Source organism: Procambarus clarkii, chromosome 60, assembly GCF_040958095.1.
Source record: "Procambarus clarkii isolate CNS0578487 chromosome 60, FALCON_Pclarkii_2.0, whole genome shotgun sequence".
Lineage (NCBI taxonomy): Eukaryota > Metazoa > Arthropoda > Malacostraca > Decapoda > Cambaridae > Procambarus > Procambarus clarkii.
This window is the reverse complement of record NC_091209.1, coordinates 13576035-13593747: the sequence shown is the minus strand read 5'-3', so window position 1 is coordinate 13593747 and position 17713 is coordinate 13576035. Positions and strand designations below refer to the sequence as shown.

At 36.6% G+C, this 17713-nt stretch overlaps 1 protein-coding gene across 2 annotated transcripts; it reads right to left on the bottom strand.

Moving 5' to 3' along the window:
• Positions 1-3136: 3136 nt before the first annotated feature.
• Ns4 (Nucleostemin 4) lies at positions 3137-17436 on the bottom strand. 2 transcript variants are annotated; one of them, XM_045756248.2, is made up of 10 exons: positions 17277-17436; positions 14230-14358; positions 12260-12422; positions 10195-10546; positions 8221-8485; positions 7643-7860; positions 6829-6954; positions 5928-6078; positions 5400-5546; positions 3137-3402 (listed from the first exon to the last, which is right to left on the bottom strand). In XM_045756248.2, exons 2-10 carry the CDS (start codon positions 14327-14329, stop codon positions 3152-3154), a joined length of 1773 nt encoding a protein of 590 aa, XP_045612204.1. In that variant the 5' UTR covers positions 14330-14358; positions 17277-17436; the 3' UTR covers positions 3137-3151. The 2 variants fall into 2 exon arrangements, with proteins under 2 accessions (XP_045612204.1, XP_045612205.1); XM_045756249.2 differs by lacking the exon at positions 17277-17436 and adding an exon at positions 17118-17237.
• Between the last annotated feature and the right edge of the window lie 277 nt (positions 17437-17713).

The window sequence follows — 17713 nt, the reverse complement described above, 5'->3', positions numbered from 1 at the left end:
CGTGAATTGGGAAGTGTGGAACCAGGAATGAGGGGAAGGGGTGCAGGTTGAGAGGGAATTATCAGGGGAAAGTGCCAAGCCATTACGACAATCTAAGCAACAATATTGAGAATGAGAGGGGAAATAAATCAGCTGGCCAGGAAAACTGAGAATATAGCACATTGATAGGTAAAAGATACAGGAAGGGAGATTATCTTGAGATGATTTCGGGGCTTTTTAGTGTCCCCGTGGCCCGGTCCTCGACCAGGCCTCCACCCCCAGGAAGCAGCCCGTGACAGCTGACTAACACCCAGGTACCTATTTTACTGCTAGGTAACAGGGGCATAGGGTGAAAGAAACTCTGCCCATTGTTTCTCGCCGGCGCCTGGGATCAAACCCAGGACCACAGGATCACAAGTCCAGCGTGCTGTCCGCTCGGCCAACCGGCTCCCAATGTAAAGAGAAATATAACTAATGAATGAATTCTGAATGAAGAGATCAAGTGTGAATAGAAACTTACAAAAGTGAGAGAGAATATGAAAATGCAATACTAATTGAAATGTATAATCTGTGTTGTATGCAAAATATATTTCATCAGTACACGTTTGTACTATGCTGACTGGAAATTTTAGCTAGGATATACCATTAATTATTACACCATACTGTATGCTCTACATGCACATGGAAATTAAAACACAAGAGAAAATCAGTAAGAGCCATGAGAAGGATTTGAACCTATGCTCTGGGTACTCCCAAGCACTGCCACACCTACATCACAACATGGTCAAAAGCATTGCAACCTGGGATTCAACTGAAAGTTCTAGGGTTCCCAAGGCTTCCACTGAAGCTTAAGTTTCACACAATGGTCCCCCATGCACTCTGACTTGTAGTCTAGGAATTCTACCTCTTACGCTTCTCTATCCTCCTCATGATTCCTGTTAATTTTCTCATTGATACATCACAAATATGATTTCTTCATGCATGAAAATACAAAAATGTATTATAAAACAGCTATTAAAGTTCATCACGTGAATGAAGGCTGTATTAGTCCTGGTTTGATTCTTGAGCAGGAAAGATCGTGGGACACATTTCCTTGCATCTGATACCTGTTTACCTAACAGTATATACACCAAGGAGTTAGGGAATTTTTGTGGGTAAAAGCAAGTAGAGGTCCATCAAAGTTGGCCTAGGGAACATTACTGAGCCTATCATGCTTCCTGTTCCAGTCAATACTGTACTTGTGGTTTTTCATAGAGTAGTATACCTGGAGAAAATTTCGGGAGTTTTTCTACTCCCCGAGGATTGGGGCTAGGTTCGAGTATACTTCCGTAAGTTGTTATACCATGATTATTATAATTTAAATCCTGTATCAAATTCTTCTTGCCTTGGTTGCCACATTAGTGAAGCAGTTACCACTAGTTCACAAAATTTACATTATCAAAATACGTATTGTAATGGACTTAGCAAGAAAAGATACTGTATATAACACCATTTAAGTTACAGAATATTCAATAGTATAGTGTCTATACACCTTTCAGGATATAAAAAAAAAAAAAAATAAAAGGATGAGCTTTACACCAATAAAAATGTACATTATATTAAAGGAAAATTAAAACAGAAATATTGTAATAAAAAGCCATTCCAAGATTGATGACAAGGTAGGAAAAATGTAGTGCAGATGCTCAGTACATAGCAAGAGTTGAAGTGAGAGTCAGAGAACCCCTTTATTGTATTTTCTAAAAACTAAAGAGATTCGTCCACAAATGGCCAAACTATTGTTAAACCTAATGAAACGGTGAAAGGATAAATTTTTGTAACTCCTTTGGCGATACAGCAGTAATTACAATTTAATTAAAATTTTAACCAGTCTCTGCAGATGTACAAATTTCCCTGTATAGAGAATAAATTCTGATGTTCATCGCAGACAATAATTCTTTATAATTAAACACTGGCATGCAGTACAATATAATATGACCATTATTCACAAATACTTTTATTTATATTAGTGCAAGGAACCTATACATTCGTATAGTTGCTTAAAAGTTTTTCAATCTTATTAGTTCAATGTACAGTAATTTGTCTGCATCATCTTGCCCAAAATGCAAAATGTGGCACGTAAGAGATACAAATAATTGCACAATAAAAATGAGATAAAAGTAGGTACAGTATTGCTGAATAATAAATATTTTGGCAACATATTACTTCCTTAACATATTTCCTTTTAAAGCACATTTTATTGCATACAGCATTTAAATGTTTCAAGTCAGTCTGGAGTTGTTTTATGCAAGTGGTACACATCTTCATAATATATGAAAACTCAAAATTATTGTTAACTGGTAACTTCCTTGGCAATGTATAACTACAAAACTTTAAATGGCCAAATACCATCATGCATCATTATTTATCATGGGCAAAAAGAGAAAAAAAAAAAACTAGATTATTACTTTCACAAAATATTGATAACCCACTAAGAAATTTACGTTAAAGACATTAAATAATGTCTTAAACTTTTAGAGTTAAATAAAAGCTGCATTCAAGAGATATTATGAACATTTCATTTCATGGCTTGGAATTTTGTGCATCAAGTGAGCTTTTACCAAAACGATCCTATGGGTTGTGAACCAAAATATTTTATGTACTCATTGTTCTAAATTTTTCTAAACATAAATTATGATTATTCCATATTCTGAATTAAAATTATGAAACCTTTCTGTAACTGCCAGAATGTGATTATTCCTGCATAAATGTAATGAAAGGATAAATCTTCTGACTTTGGGCAATGTGCTTAATAAGCACGTTATATTTGTGTACCTACTGTATTTTAAAGTCAAATATTATTTGGTAAATTTATGTACATAAACTGTACATTCATCATGTATATTTTATTTTCCTGATAAATCTAACCTAACTTTCAATCTGTATTAAAAATCAGAGAAAATCGAAACTATAAACATATGGAAGAGCAGTGTGGTAAATTCCTCAGATGTTCAAACAAAATATACACACTTTGCAATATTTGTATACAGTTCTAGGAATGCATGCACAAATCTGGTCACAAAGAAATACCAGAAATATATACAAGTTATATATTGAGGAAAAATCACCAACTATCCTTATAACATTGCACATCTTTCATAATGGATATTAAAAACAAATCTTATCTAGATTATTTTTAATCATCTTCACCCAGGAGGGCAAATTTGTTCCCCACAATAGCCCTGGGTTCCTCCTCTTCACTGTCAGTTTCATCACACGATACTTCGTCTTCACTGTGTGTGTGTTCCACGTTATCATCTACCAACTCATCAACCTCAGCCTCCACTTCTTCATGCAATTGTGTGTATTGCAAAGGTTCTGTGGCTTTTGCATGAACACCTTGGATAAGCTTTATTGCCTCTACCCGAGGATTGTTCTCGAAGTTTTCTGGCAGAGGGTAAAGACTATTTAGAAAATATTGAAAAATAGGGCCCATGAATTTTTTCCCTTAATGTATGGCTATTGAAAAACTGAAAAATTACAAAAATTATTTGTCATTATAGAATTAAATTGAATGAAAATGTAAGATATAAAAATATGAATATGTACCTCGTTACTGGGTGGAGAACTGAACAGTTACACAGTAGCCGTGTGGTCTGGCATTTTTTTTTATTTATTTATATATGTAAAAGTTCTTACATTTGTGTCAAAACGTAACATCCTTACAAGTGGGCATCTGTCAACACACGATGCCGACTGAGGTATGCAAGACATGACGCCTGTGTTCTCCTCCAGTGTTTCATTGTTTTAACTTGTTTCTATTTATTTACAAGAGTATATATACTGAATAATGTGATAATTCACATAATTCACAAAAACTACGATTGAGAAAGACTGGTTTACCTGGTATACTCGAGGTTATCTCGAGATAATTTCGGGACTTAGCGTCTCCACGGCCCGGTCCTCAACCAGGCCTCCTTTTTGATACCCCCAGGATGCAGCCCGTAGCAGCTAACTCCCAAGTACCAATTTACTGCTAGGTCAACAGAACCATCAGGGTGAAAGAAATTGCCCATTTGTTTCCGCATCCACCAGGGATCGAACCCGGAACCTTAGAACTACGAATCCCAAGCGCTGTCCATTCAGCTGTCAGACTTCCTTACAATCACACCGAGTTATGAAAACCATATGAACATCACTGGTATGCATGCCATATACAGTAATTAGGATGGCATTTTATACAATGACGATGACAGTATTTGCCTAACGACATTGATGACGATAACCTCAATCACATAGTAACAACCCATGAAACGATTGCAGGATTTTATTCCATGGGTCAAGGTACAGCCCATTCATTACATCCACACAGAGCCATTACTGTATATCCATATTTGCATCATGCGTGTAAAACCCAGACAATAATACAGGGGGTTTACATCATATGATGATAACCGCATTACCCCATGAATCATCATACAACTGTTCTTTAAGAGTTAGTGAATTTATACATCTAGCAATCTTTCCGAGATAGCATAGATTAAATAAAACAAGTATACATTCATTGATACTTTGTTATATCAAACCCAAGTTAAATGTTAAGAGATGAAATGTAATTACATCATGAAGAATGTATCAAGAATGAATAAGTTCTAAAAGGAGACAACAGAAGACAAGTGAAGGACAACTTTGGAACTATTTGAGTGGAATTATTAATGTGAAATGTACAGTTAGCTATAAGGAGTCAGTTCAAAGGAAAAATCAAATCTTAGATGTACAGACAAGACAAAGAACATGGAAATATGTAAGTAAAGTTGGCAGCCTTTTTGAACAGACACTTCTTTATGCCACAGTTCAAATGTGATACACCGAGATGTGTAAAATGGATGGACAAAGAGATGAATGATACTGAAGTGTATCATTATCGATTAAATGCATTAAACAACAGAGAACATAAAAATGTAGGGAATATGGGTTACACACTGGATCACAATAGTTTGAACACTGAGTAGAAATATAAGATAAAGGTACATGTGGAAAAGATTATGGATGAAGTAATAGTGAGAAATTAGTAGGAGAATTTAATTTAACATTGGAAACATAAGGTGAAAGACCAAAACAAGGAAAAGTCCAAACAGGAAATGGATCAATTATGTTCAGTAAACGTTTCTAGGGAATGAAACTTGCTTTCATACTGCCAACTCACACCACACAATTATTGTATCTTCTTTCAACAGTGTGGATTCCAAAAATATTGTTATTTACTGTGATCAATTCATTATGTTAAAACTCTGGGTAAGGGTCTCATTATGAATGAATCCTAAATTGCATTTCTTTTTTCCCTAATCCTTCTTGAGGATCATTTCACCTTTCTACTGTCACGTAATACTCTATCCTCTTTAGCTCCAGATTCACTTGTCATGGGTACACCTGATGTCACTTACCTTTATTCTGGCAGTAGCCTGGTGGTCTCAAGAATAATACGAGTGACTTCTGACCATTGTGACACAATCGAAGCAACTCATTGGCAGCTCTTGAAACATCTATCCCACCTCGAACACGAGTATGGTATCCCCGCTTTACAGCCCAAGCTGTTCAATTATTTTAAATATTAAAAAAGAGAAGTTAACTCCATTGGGAATTTTTTATCTGCATAGGGAGCTAGAACACTATGTTTTCAATATCTTACTCATTTCCCTTCTACTTAAATACAAAACACAATATAAGAATACTGTTAGTCTAAGAAAATATAATGTGACAAAGGTCAACATTTCTGAGAATTCAGAGCAATCATTTTACTCTTGTAAATAATAAACTTCAGTGATACAATTCTGTAGAAGAAAAGTACTACACCTGGTTAATCTTATTAAAAAACTGGATTAACCTCTCTTAACTGAGCAATAAATAAATTTCATAAAGAAAAGGCATACAATGCCTAAGAAATCATGAACAAGCACTGAAATTAGGCCCACCTTCACAAATATAGTAAGCAGTCCATTTCATGTCCTCCAATTCTTTATTCGAGAGCTTGAGTAGTTTGGGAATATCTAGCCTTGAGGCAACATAGTGAACGATGCCAATTGGATCACGAACCTGAGATATGGGATAGCTGCCTTGCATAACCTGAGGAAGAGAGAAAACTATTGCAACATTACAGGAAAATAAAGTTTAAACTGTTTAACTCTGAATAAGGGTGATACAGTGGTTACAGAGATTAGACATTTCAGCATCTGTAATTAGTATTACAAACACATTGAACAATGAACAGAAATGAGTTGGAGAAAAAGAAAAAGTGACAGGACCCCTTCGGCATTAGCCAAAGACAAAAAATTATTTTCTATTCGAGTAAGATAAGCAGAAAAATTGTAAGAATTAATGGAAGAATGTACATTGCAAATCAATTTAGTAATACGATACTCAAATTTTAACACATAGACCCCTCAGAGTTAAGTTGCTTGATAAAACAAGAAGATTAAAAACAGTACTGGGTATATAAAAAAGTTGGAGGGCGGGGTGGGGGGGGGGGGAGTCGGAGATAGGATAGGAACTAGGATACCAAGACAGTGAAGGAATAGTACCCAACCACTTGATCAATCAAGGATCGAATGCCAACCTGAAAAAATTGAGGCCACTGTGGACCCGACTAGTACAAGTGGATCAGGAAAAAAAAAAAGGGGAAAAAGCTGCTGAAAGACACACACTTAGCCCCTAGAGCAAGTGGCAAAATGTTTTCTCAGAGTTGAATTTCAGGTTCATTAAAAGAACCAAGGATCAAGTGCAGGAATGCTTTCTGCATCATTCAAGAGACTAGGAGTAATTAACAACCCTCTCCCTCCTAATCTTATGTATGGAATTCAAGAATATTTGACTCACCTGTAGTGGTATCGAGACTGTGGATGGGAATACCAGACCTGGACAGTCACACAACTTAACATTTTTAGTAATGAAGATGGTCTGGAAGTGCTTGGTGTGGCCAGGAGTTTTGCTTACGCTCACAACCTGTAATACATTTGGAATACTATTACTGAGGTCAGGTTCTCCCACCAAATCCATGCAACTTCCTCCATTAACTGCATTCCATTTTGGCAGATTTCCCGATTGTCTCTCCTCTCAAACAAGCATCTTTTCATTTAGTCCTTCAATTCTCTCTCCCTGCTATTGGAAGTTTTTCATATTTGAATTATCACATACAGAACACTGTTTTCTATAAGCATTTCCTATAATCTTATTAATTCATACATATAATTATGAATCTGCCCGAAATGCTGTGCATACTAGTGGCTTTACAAGAATGTAAATACCATGCTATGTATTCTCATAAACCCAATGTAACTTCTTGTATATATATAAATAAATAAATAAATGAAGATATTAATGCTTACATAAAAAATATGATAAAAGGGCACTTCCTTAGTAATGATGTAAAACCAAAATTTGGACCAGAGCAAAATACGCTAAACAAAAATTACTGTTATGAGGTACAGTACATGAAAGGCAAGAGAAATGTGTGCAAATGTTGACAGGGAATACTTCATATGGTGAGATAATGAAAAAAATTGAAATGTGGATGCCACTAAACACAACTACTGCTAACTGAGAGAAGTATTGTATGGAGCATGGCAGAGCAACACTTCCATCAGCATCTGATACTCATACATCCTCACTACATGATAAAACAAAATAGCACCTTTTTTCCCATGAGTGCATTAATGAGCGAAGACTTTCCCACATTAGGGTGGCCAATAGTTCCAATGGTTAGAATACCATCCATGAAACGTTGATGAACCTCAGGTCTGGTGCTCTGAGTCATCACCGTCACACCTTCCGTAGCTTCACACTCTTGGCCGGCCTCACTCTCCATTTCTCGCTCTTCCTCTATCTTCCTTCTCCAAAGACTGAGATCAACTGTGGAATTTTAATAAATGACTACACAAAGCACAAATACTTCACAGTCATAAGTAAAACATATGTTTGATCATAGCTAACTAAGGAAGGTATTCCACGGATTACGTTTCCCGATAATGAAAGAAGCCTTAGTATTATCAACATAATAATACATAATACAACATAATAATATTCTATTTTAATAATTTTAATATTTTTTTCATTAAAGCATTTTGTTTCAAGTCAATACAGTGAAGTGTTCAAGAAACTGACAAAGCCATCAGATACAAAGAAAGAAAGAAGAAAAAGAGAGAAGACAAAAACATTCATCTTCCTGAGGTGGCCCAATCAGGGATACATACTGTCCCAAAAATAACAAACCTGATTGCTCCACCAACTTCTGGCAAGCATCGACAAGCTTTAAAGAGCTTTCAGCAGCCATTTTCAGTGTTCCTCTCCGGAAAGCATAGCCTTCCATTGAAGAGAACGGGACCACAAGCAACTTTGGAAACTTGTCGTGGAAGTATTGCTCCCAAGCGACAACTACAGCTGGAGGCAGAAGATCGCACTTGTTCAAGATGAGTATAATGCCTTTGTTTTCCTTTTCTACAAGATGGTCGTATAGGTATGGAGGGAACTGGGCCACCTGTTAAAGTGAGAGGTTAGATATCAATTCTAAAATTAGTGATAACATTTATTTCACACAAATGCTAGAGAACGATGATTAGCTATCATTTGAATGAATAAAGGTGATCGAGCAGGATTCCAAAGCTAGCATGTCTTAGAATACGGAGTTGTGTAATGAGTACAGGAGGTGGAAATTATTACATGGTTACCTACCATTTTGTGATTCAGGAGGACCAGGGTAGGCTCAATGAAGTAGGAAAAGGATGAATGTGAAAAATACCATACTCTGCACAATATAGGTAAGAGGAGAAAGATTAAGATATAATCAAAACTTGAGGGCCAACAACATTGATAATCTTGCTGAATCAAAACATACAGCAAGAACCACCAACCCTAAAACAGCCAAGGGATGAAGGACGGCTAGAGAACTAAAGAGTGACCGTCATGCAACCCTTAATAGTGCCACGGTAATGTTTGGAGAGCCCAATGAAGGATCTCACCACTAGCCCTCATTACAGGCTGCCACTAAGCTGCTAAAAAGGGCCCCCAGGCACAGAGGAAACCACAAGAAGCATGAGAACAAAAAAAAAAAAAAAAAGGCATAAGATGAGCAACAACTTGACAAAGTGCTCATGCAGGTTCCGCTGAAAGCCGTGTTCTCCAATACGTGCAAATCATGGGTTCCCTGTAGTTGGAGCCCTTCTTAGGCAGTCAGTTGTGATGTTAACCGAGAGCGTGGATGGGCTTTGATTTCTTATTGATTGACCATCGAGAGTAAATTCTGGGAAGGACCGATTCACCAGTGACCACCTCGGCACATTATGACTGCAAGGATAGTGGTTCCTGAAAATGCTGTGTTACTGTTCTGTGTTACTAGCCTGCCTAATTTGAGGAATGGAGTTGAATGTAAGCATTCAGGATGGTGCTAAAATCTTTGCCCCAAGCAAACTACACGTGCCCAAGCAATAGGGACTTTCCTTCCACCATCACACCGAAGTCTTCTTAAAGTTTCAAGCCAAACATTTTCCAGACACCACAGACATTACAAAATTTTGGAGAACGAAAAATTCTTGAAAAAACATTAAAATGCAGACACCTAACCAAAAGATTACATACTATATTGAACTTGATACAGATAATGTACTAACAAAATGTTTCAGTAGTAAATTTACTTTTAAAAGTAATGAGAAGCTGGAAGCATGAAAATCTATCAAGTGATTAAATTTTGTCTGAAAAAGGTCAGAAAATTAAAAAATTGTCAATCTCTGAATTGTCTGAACCAGATAACTTATAAATTACCCTTAAATATGCTATAAAATATTTCACATGTTCCTCTATGTTTAATATACAATACTTAATTACAGTATATAATTTAGTGGCTACATAGATCTAACAAATTTGTGTAATAAGTGATATACAGAATTCAAGAAAGTAAAATGAAATTTGAATGCTATCAAATTATTGACCAGTAAACCCACTAACACATGAAAGAGTTAGAGAAAATATTGCGTGTGATTATAAATTATTTAAGCAAAACAAATTGTTTATTGATAAATTACATTAAATTCCCAATTACTGAAAGCAATGAACTGCTCAATCAGTATTTCTATATAATATATGCAACACAATGACCAAATCCCATTATGCTTGAATGTCAGTATATTTTTATCAATCCAACAGGCAAACACACTGAAGATATTAAAGATTTTAAGTGCCTTTAATACTCACCGAGAACCGAGCATCTACAATAAGAAGCAAAATATCCGACATTTCTGTTACTCTCCAGAGCTGTCTCCATGTCTCCAAGTTCAGCTCGTATAAACTCAATTCAGTGTCGGCAAAATCCTTATTCAGTCGCTCACAAAATAATCTGAAGTATCGGTTTTCAGTGCGGTCTAACTCATGTTTTGTCACATTCTTCTTCCATGCTGGCCTAGTTGGGTAGCGTAGGCCCGGTGGGTAGAACTGATCCGACGTTGTTTCGAACTCGCACTCTGGTACGGGGACAATCTCGGCATAGTGAAGAGCTTTTCGTTTCTCCGCCTCTTCCGGTGCTTCTTTTCTAAACTTTAAATTATATCTGTAATAGAAAAAAGAATTATGAAAAAAAAATATTTACTTCAGCAATTTATATTTCCTACAAAACTAATAATTTTTTCCAATACTGCTCTCATTACCTGATTGTAAATGTGAAAAAGATTCAGAGTAAAATCCTAACTGAGAAGCTCCAATACTGTAGATCTAAATGAAATCTTACTTGGCATGAGCTTCCTTCTCTAAACAACCAATACAGAATAGCAGCAGTCACCGCAAAGAGAAGGGCAACTGGCAGAGCAAAAAAGGAGCCAGACATCTCGCCCCTACACCAGCCTAGCAACAAAGCCAAGATAAGAGTTCCTGAATTCCACAAAGATTAATCACATGCACAAAGCAAGAATAAACACTGCAGTAAACTGGATGTGCAACTTCTTATTTGTCACCTAACAAGCCATAAGTGGTGTATAATAGCTTTACTGAGAAACCGTACATGTTCCCCAAAAAAGACCCACTAAAGATGGGGAAAATCTTCTTTCCACTTGAGGTGCCGCTTTTCCAGAGAACTAGGCATTACAGGCATACCTCAGTTTAAGAGTTTAATTGGTTCCTGGAGACGCCTCGTATTCCGAAAACTCGCATTCCGAAGCTAATTTTCCCATAAGAAATAAAGGGAAATGAATTAATCCATTCCTGACTACCCCAAAAACCCCACATCAAACTAAATGTTTATACCTAATTCATCTAAATAAATCTACAAAACTATGTTCAAGTTATTACTTACCTTGCTGTTGAATGCTGTAGGCGTATGGAAGATGGTGAGGAGGTGGGAGGAAGAGAGGAGTTACTGTTTGGAAGGGGAGTCCCTTTCCATTATCACATCAGGCAGTGAGGACTTCACTGGTATGCACACTCTGGCACATTTTGCCTGCATACCACTAGGACTTGCTTGTTTTACTAAGAATTTGTCTAATGACACTTGTTTTTCCCTACATTTTAACACTTGTCTGTAGTAAGACATCACATTATCATTTAAAAGGTCAATGCAACGGCCTGCTACAGCTTTATCTGGGTGAGTTTTTTCAACAAAACTTTGTAGTTCTTTCCATACTTCATACATTTTCTTAATCAAGAAGGGACATCCTCTACTGCCTCTACTCACAGCTATTTTCTTAGGTTGAACCTTTCCAATGGCTTTCTTGAGACCCATGGCAAGATATATAATGACAACTTTTATGCTCAAATGGCCAAAAAACCGATAAAAAACTAAATCCTTGTGAAGAATTCAGGTGGGATAGTCACTGGACACGAGACACTGGTAAACTGAGGCGCGATCGTCATGCCACCACGCGCCAGTCGGCCTGTACACGTATCAACAAACTCGCGTTGCGAGGTAACCCTCGCCTTCCGAGACATATTTTCCGAGGAAATCCTGCTCGTCTTCCGAAAAACTCGCATACAGGGACAATTGCATTCCGAGGTACCATTTTACCTGCCAACCAGGAGAAAACCGACACCTGATACAACAACCTCATTATTTTAGATTTTGGCAAGTAACTGACTTATTTTAACCCAAGTAGCCCAACCATTTGGTACTAAACAGTAGAATGACTGTCACTCTTCTTGCAGATCGCCATTCAATCCTTGACTGTCCAAGTCACTTTTTTGTAATAATTACCTTACCTTGCCTTTAACCCAAGTAAAAATTTTATAAAGTACCATGACAATAAGCAAGTAAGAGAAGCAAATATTGTCCCACCTGTTTGTATTGCCCTTAGCTTTGGGCTGTAGGTTAATGGCTTGGGTATCTTCCAAGTAATTCACACAATTTACATCTCCAGATACATCTTCCTTGAGGGTAACCGAACCTGTGTCAAATATTTCCGAGCTGTCCTGGTAGTTTCCTTGCTTGTGTTCTGAAACTAGAAACATCGATGTTGTTGATTATTGCTCAGTAGTAGCAGAGTGGGCAATGTGTTATGCTCAGTGATGTATTTATTTAACTGTTTAGAGAAAAGGTCAATTTATGTGGCAATTTATATCTAACTCCTTCCTGAAAGTTTCTCTTCTCAAGGAGGCTCGCTCACCTTTTCAAGCTCTCCCCACCTCCCTACATTTTCCTTTGTGTATTGTTGCTCTCTTTTTCAAGGTATTGGTCATCTACCTCTACCATACAATTCCTATATTAAACCAATGTACACCTTTTTAGTTAAAACAATCTTCAGCCATTCTACAAACACGTTCAATACCACCTACAGTTTAGGTATTGGTTTCCATCCACTTCACATTTCATTCCCTCATACATTTCTCGTATACTACCTTATTTCTATACTCATCCTACATACAGTATTTCTAATTCCCATTGTTTGTACATTTGAGCACTCTGACCCTTTCAATAACATAGCCTCACTATCACATCAAAACTGGAAGTAATATACTATTTATCAGTCCTTTCTTAACTCCCACACCAACATTTCTTCTATTTGAAAATTCCTTCTATTCATTATATTATTCACCTTCTCTACTACTCTTCCACTCATTACCGTCTCTTATTTCCCCTTTGATGATGTCACTTTTATATAGCATTGCCCCAAAGCATTTCAAACTTGCTACATCTTCCAAAATGTTACATTTTTCTCTCATTTTTATCTTGGTTTAAAATCACTGTCTTGCCAACCTATAACAATCTACAAAATCCACAACATCCTTTACTCTTCTCTCAAGCACCATAACCTTACTTTTCTATCACTGACCATTGGCTTTCTTTTCTTACATTATCAACCTCATTTACAATCTTCTGCAATTCCTCCTCACTCTCAGCAAAGAACACCTCAACATCTACATATAAACATGTAAATAATAATTTATCTCCATCATTATCTAGTGTACTTCCACTCCTGCTCCAGATGTTCTTGCCTTTACCTTCCTAACTAATCCATATAATGTATAAAACTATAAATAATAAAATAAATTTCTCTGCAGGTATTCCCTATCCAAAACATCCATATCTATCAACATAATTTCCTACCATCTTGTTGCTTCTCAAAAGTATCATTCAGTTGATCTCAGAACATTTCCATCTTTCTTTCCTTTAACATTCTTCTTACACATTGTAGTAAATTCACTTATTTACATATATTTTACACTAAGAAATTTTTATATACTGTACATGCATTCATATGACTGATATGAACAAAACTACCCCACTTCTTTTTATCCCAATAGTTTTCATCCATTCCCGACAAAAATTCTTTCAAACTCTGCCACCATTTTCATTTTTCGTTCTTAACTCAACTGCCCTTCAAATTACAATGTATCTCGCTCATTACTAACACACAACTTTCTATTTATAAAAATTATATTAAAAACACATACACACACAAAATTCCTCATCCACTCTCTAAGGAATGGAAAGTGCAACAATATTTCATTGTTAACCACTGAAATCCAAAAACATAATTGCTAACAGACTCATACTACTGTAATTAGTTTTCATACAAAAGGTATTTTTGCACTGCTACTTTACATCTATAGCAATACAACAATTATTCATATGGTAATGAAAAGTCTTTAACACACATCCTGTTCTCTAATTTCCTTCTCCAGCATACTTCTAGCAAATCTATATATTTTACTTCCAAAAAGTTAATTAAAAATACAAGCCTTATATGGGGTACTATTTCTAGACTGATTCTCAATACTGTACAGTAATGCCATTGGATGTCTTACCATCACCAGTACGAACAAATTGTTTTCTTTCTCTACGGGCTTTAAGCTGCTCCTTTTTCTTTTTTCCACTAAATGCTGAGCTGCGGTGAGTCTGTGGCATGATGACTGCAGGGCCTCACTCCTTACGATCTATTGAAAATTACAGCGTATATAGTCAAAAGATTTTCATTCATATTTGTTTCAGAAAGCAAAAAATCAACAAATATCTTTATGAAAACCAAAAAAATATTGTTGTGTTCATATGTAAAAACCATGAATGAAAGATCTGATTAAAGTACTGCATTTAATAATAATACAATAATGAACTGATAAGGTTAGGTAATTATGAGGAGAAAGTGTCATGCCAGTACAGTATCACTATATAGCATAATGAACTGATACTACAGTACAATATTAGTAAATTGGTAGCATAACTGATCAGATTAGGCCTCTAAAAAAATTCTAAGCAGTCACCATACATTCCTGAACCCATTACAGTATGTAACTCTCTACACTGCAATGAAACAAGCATACTTTTATAAGAAATTTGCTACAAAATAAAAATAATTATGACCATGGAAACATTTCTTGGTCTCTAGTAGAGCTTTATGCCATCTCTTTAGGATAGCATATCCAAGACAGAACGATATTACTTTGAATAAATCAAAACTAAGATAATTCTATTAAATTATAAATTTATGTTATTGTAAATGTAAACACTATTTGGCCTGTACTAAAAATTGTATATTAATTTCAAATGGTAATGATATAAATGTCCTTATTACAGTATATGCTACAAAGATTAGATGACATACCATCGCCCACACAAATGCTTGAAGTATGTGAAGAGAACAAATTACAGGATACTGTATATCCATAATGCAGGACATAATCAGGAAGAACACTGACAAACTAAAAGTTTCAAAAACCCCAGGTGTGGATGGAATTCAGTCCAAAGTCATAAAGGAACTGGCAGATGAATTATGACTACCACTGAAATGCCTTTACAGAAAATCACTGAACCAAGGGATAGTTCCTCCTAAATTGGACATACTATACATTGTACATGTATGCAAATGTCACCTATTTATAAAAAAAAAAACAAAGGGTTCAGCAGAAAACTACTGTTTAATCAGGTTGATATCACACATCTGCAAGCTCATGGAGAGAATCCAAAGGGAGATAATCATTCACCATCTCTGTGAACAATCGTGTCAAATTGACGCATCAAGGGTTTATTAAAAATAGATCCTGCATTACAAACCTGCTTACGTTTTTTGGAAACAGTAACCAGCAACTCGGAAGACTTCTGGTAGATGTTGACATGGACTAAAGCTTTTGATAAGGCACCACATGAAAGACTAGCAAGAAAATTACAGCCACATGGAATAAATGGTAGAATGCTAGAATGGGTAAAACAATGGTTAAAACAAAGAAAAAAAGGGGGTCATGCTGAACAGGAATGAATCTGCCTGGAGAACTGTGGCGAGTGGGGTACCACAAGGGTACATTTTAGGCCCAACTCTTTTTTGGCATATACTATACATCAATGACATACATGAGAATATTACAAACCACATCACCAAATTTGCTGATGACACCAAGAGATAGTAATGTCGAAAGTGAAAATGATATTGAAGCCTTACAATGACATCTGAATGAGCTCCATAAATGCTCAGCACAACCACTTACGCTGGATGGTAGAGCAACAGTCTCGCTTCATGCAGGTCAGCGTTCAATAACCGACAGTCAAAGTGGTTGTGCACCACTTCTTCCTCCCCATTTAATCTCTCATACTTATCCCAATCCCTTCCAAGTGCTATATAATTATAATATCTTGGCACATTCTCCTGATAGTTCTCTTCCACAAATGGTGAAAAGACTAGCAAATGCTTTTCAATATAAAAAAAATGCAAGACCTTGCATATGGACCATAACCCATGTCACAACTACTAAATTAACAATATTACCTTGCAGCAGATTGATGAAGAAAAGGACCTTGGAAGCAAGAATCCATCATTCACTGAAAGTTGCAGAACTAGCGGCAGTAAAAAACTAACCAAACCCCTAGGAATAATCAAGCGCATCTTTGACTTTAAGGAAAGTTATTCAATTGCATAAATCTCTGGTGCACCCTCACTTAAATTATTATATCCAAGCATACAGGCCTCATCTTCAAGACAGACAGACATCGGAGAAGGTTCAACACCAAGCAACAAAAATCATTCCAGAACCAAGCCAACTTTCATAACAGGAACGGTTAAGGGCCACGAGGCTAACAACACTGCAAACCAGGTATGACAGGGCGGATCTCATCGAAACTTTTAAAATACTGAACAATTTATAGGATGTTGACCCCAGACCACTCCTTCAAAAGGTAAGATGTAACACAAACAAAGAGCAACAGTTTCAAGCTCAACAAGCCACAGTGTAGGACTGAAAATACAAAATACTTTTTCACCAACAGGGTTTTAACCCCATGGAACTGCCTACCCACAGAAGCCCTAAATGGCAAAATTCTACTGAATTTTAAAATCCATCTAGAAAAAATTATCAGGATAAATGGAAGGACGGAGGGGGAGGGGGAATTCTGGCAAGCCGCCGACTTCCCGTCATTGTCGAGGCCACTAGTGTAAGTGGACTTTAGAAAAATTCAGGCTTCGCAACCACACTGGCAGGTGAATAAAGGTGCCTTATGACAAAACATAACCCAAAAGGCAGCAACTATAACACATTTGCCAATAAACCCCAGGTTGAGCAGGAGTAAGCCATCCACACACCATCAAAGTTGAACCACGAATCCTCTACAGATGCAAATTGCTCAGCTTAAGAGGCTATTGTGGCCCAATTGTTGAACCCATTAAGCTATAAAAAAACTATTGATATATACATTAAACTGTGCAACCAACCTATCAATATACAATAGCAAGTCACAGCCCTGTGTACTTTGCTTAGCTTAATGACTGTTGAGGTTCAGTTCCTGAGCCCACTGCAACCTTCCACTCTACTACGGCCCGCAGAATGGGTAATGAGGTGCAGAGTAACTGAACAAACTCAAATGATCTTACGTGGTTTATAACAGTGGCCGCGATATGGGTGAACGTGGGTGTATCTCACGTGGTGCAGGTGTCCAGCTCGAGGAGTGTATGCTGGAGGCCGGCCATGGACCGCCTCACCCACCATTCACAACAGACTGGCCCACCTGTTTGTGTGTTTGACCTGCTCAGTGCACACGCGTGTCATAAATCATGCATATTATACATGTAATGAAAAGTGGGAACATATATATTAAACATATATATATGTATGTGTGTGTGTATGTATTGTATTGAAGGATACAGATTTGTATATGCAAAATCATGTTGTAGTTTTGTGAGTACACAATTTGAAAATGTTACTATTTAATATCATAGCATTATTTATAAATAATGTAATTGATGGACCAAGCAAAAGTTTTAGAATGATCTTCATGTGAATACCGTCGCATTTTGTTTTATTAACAACT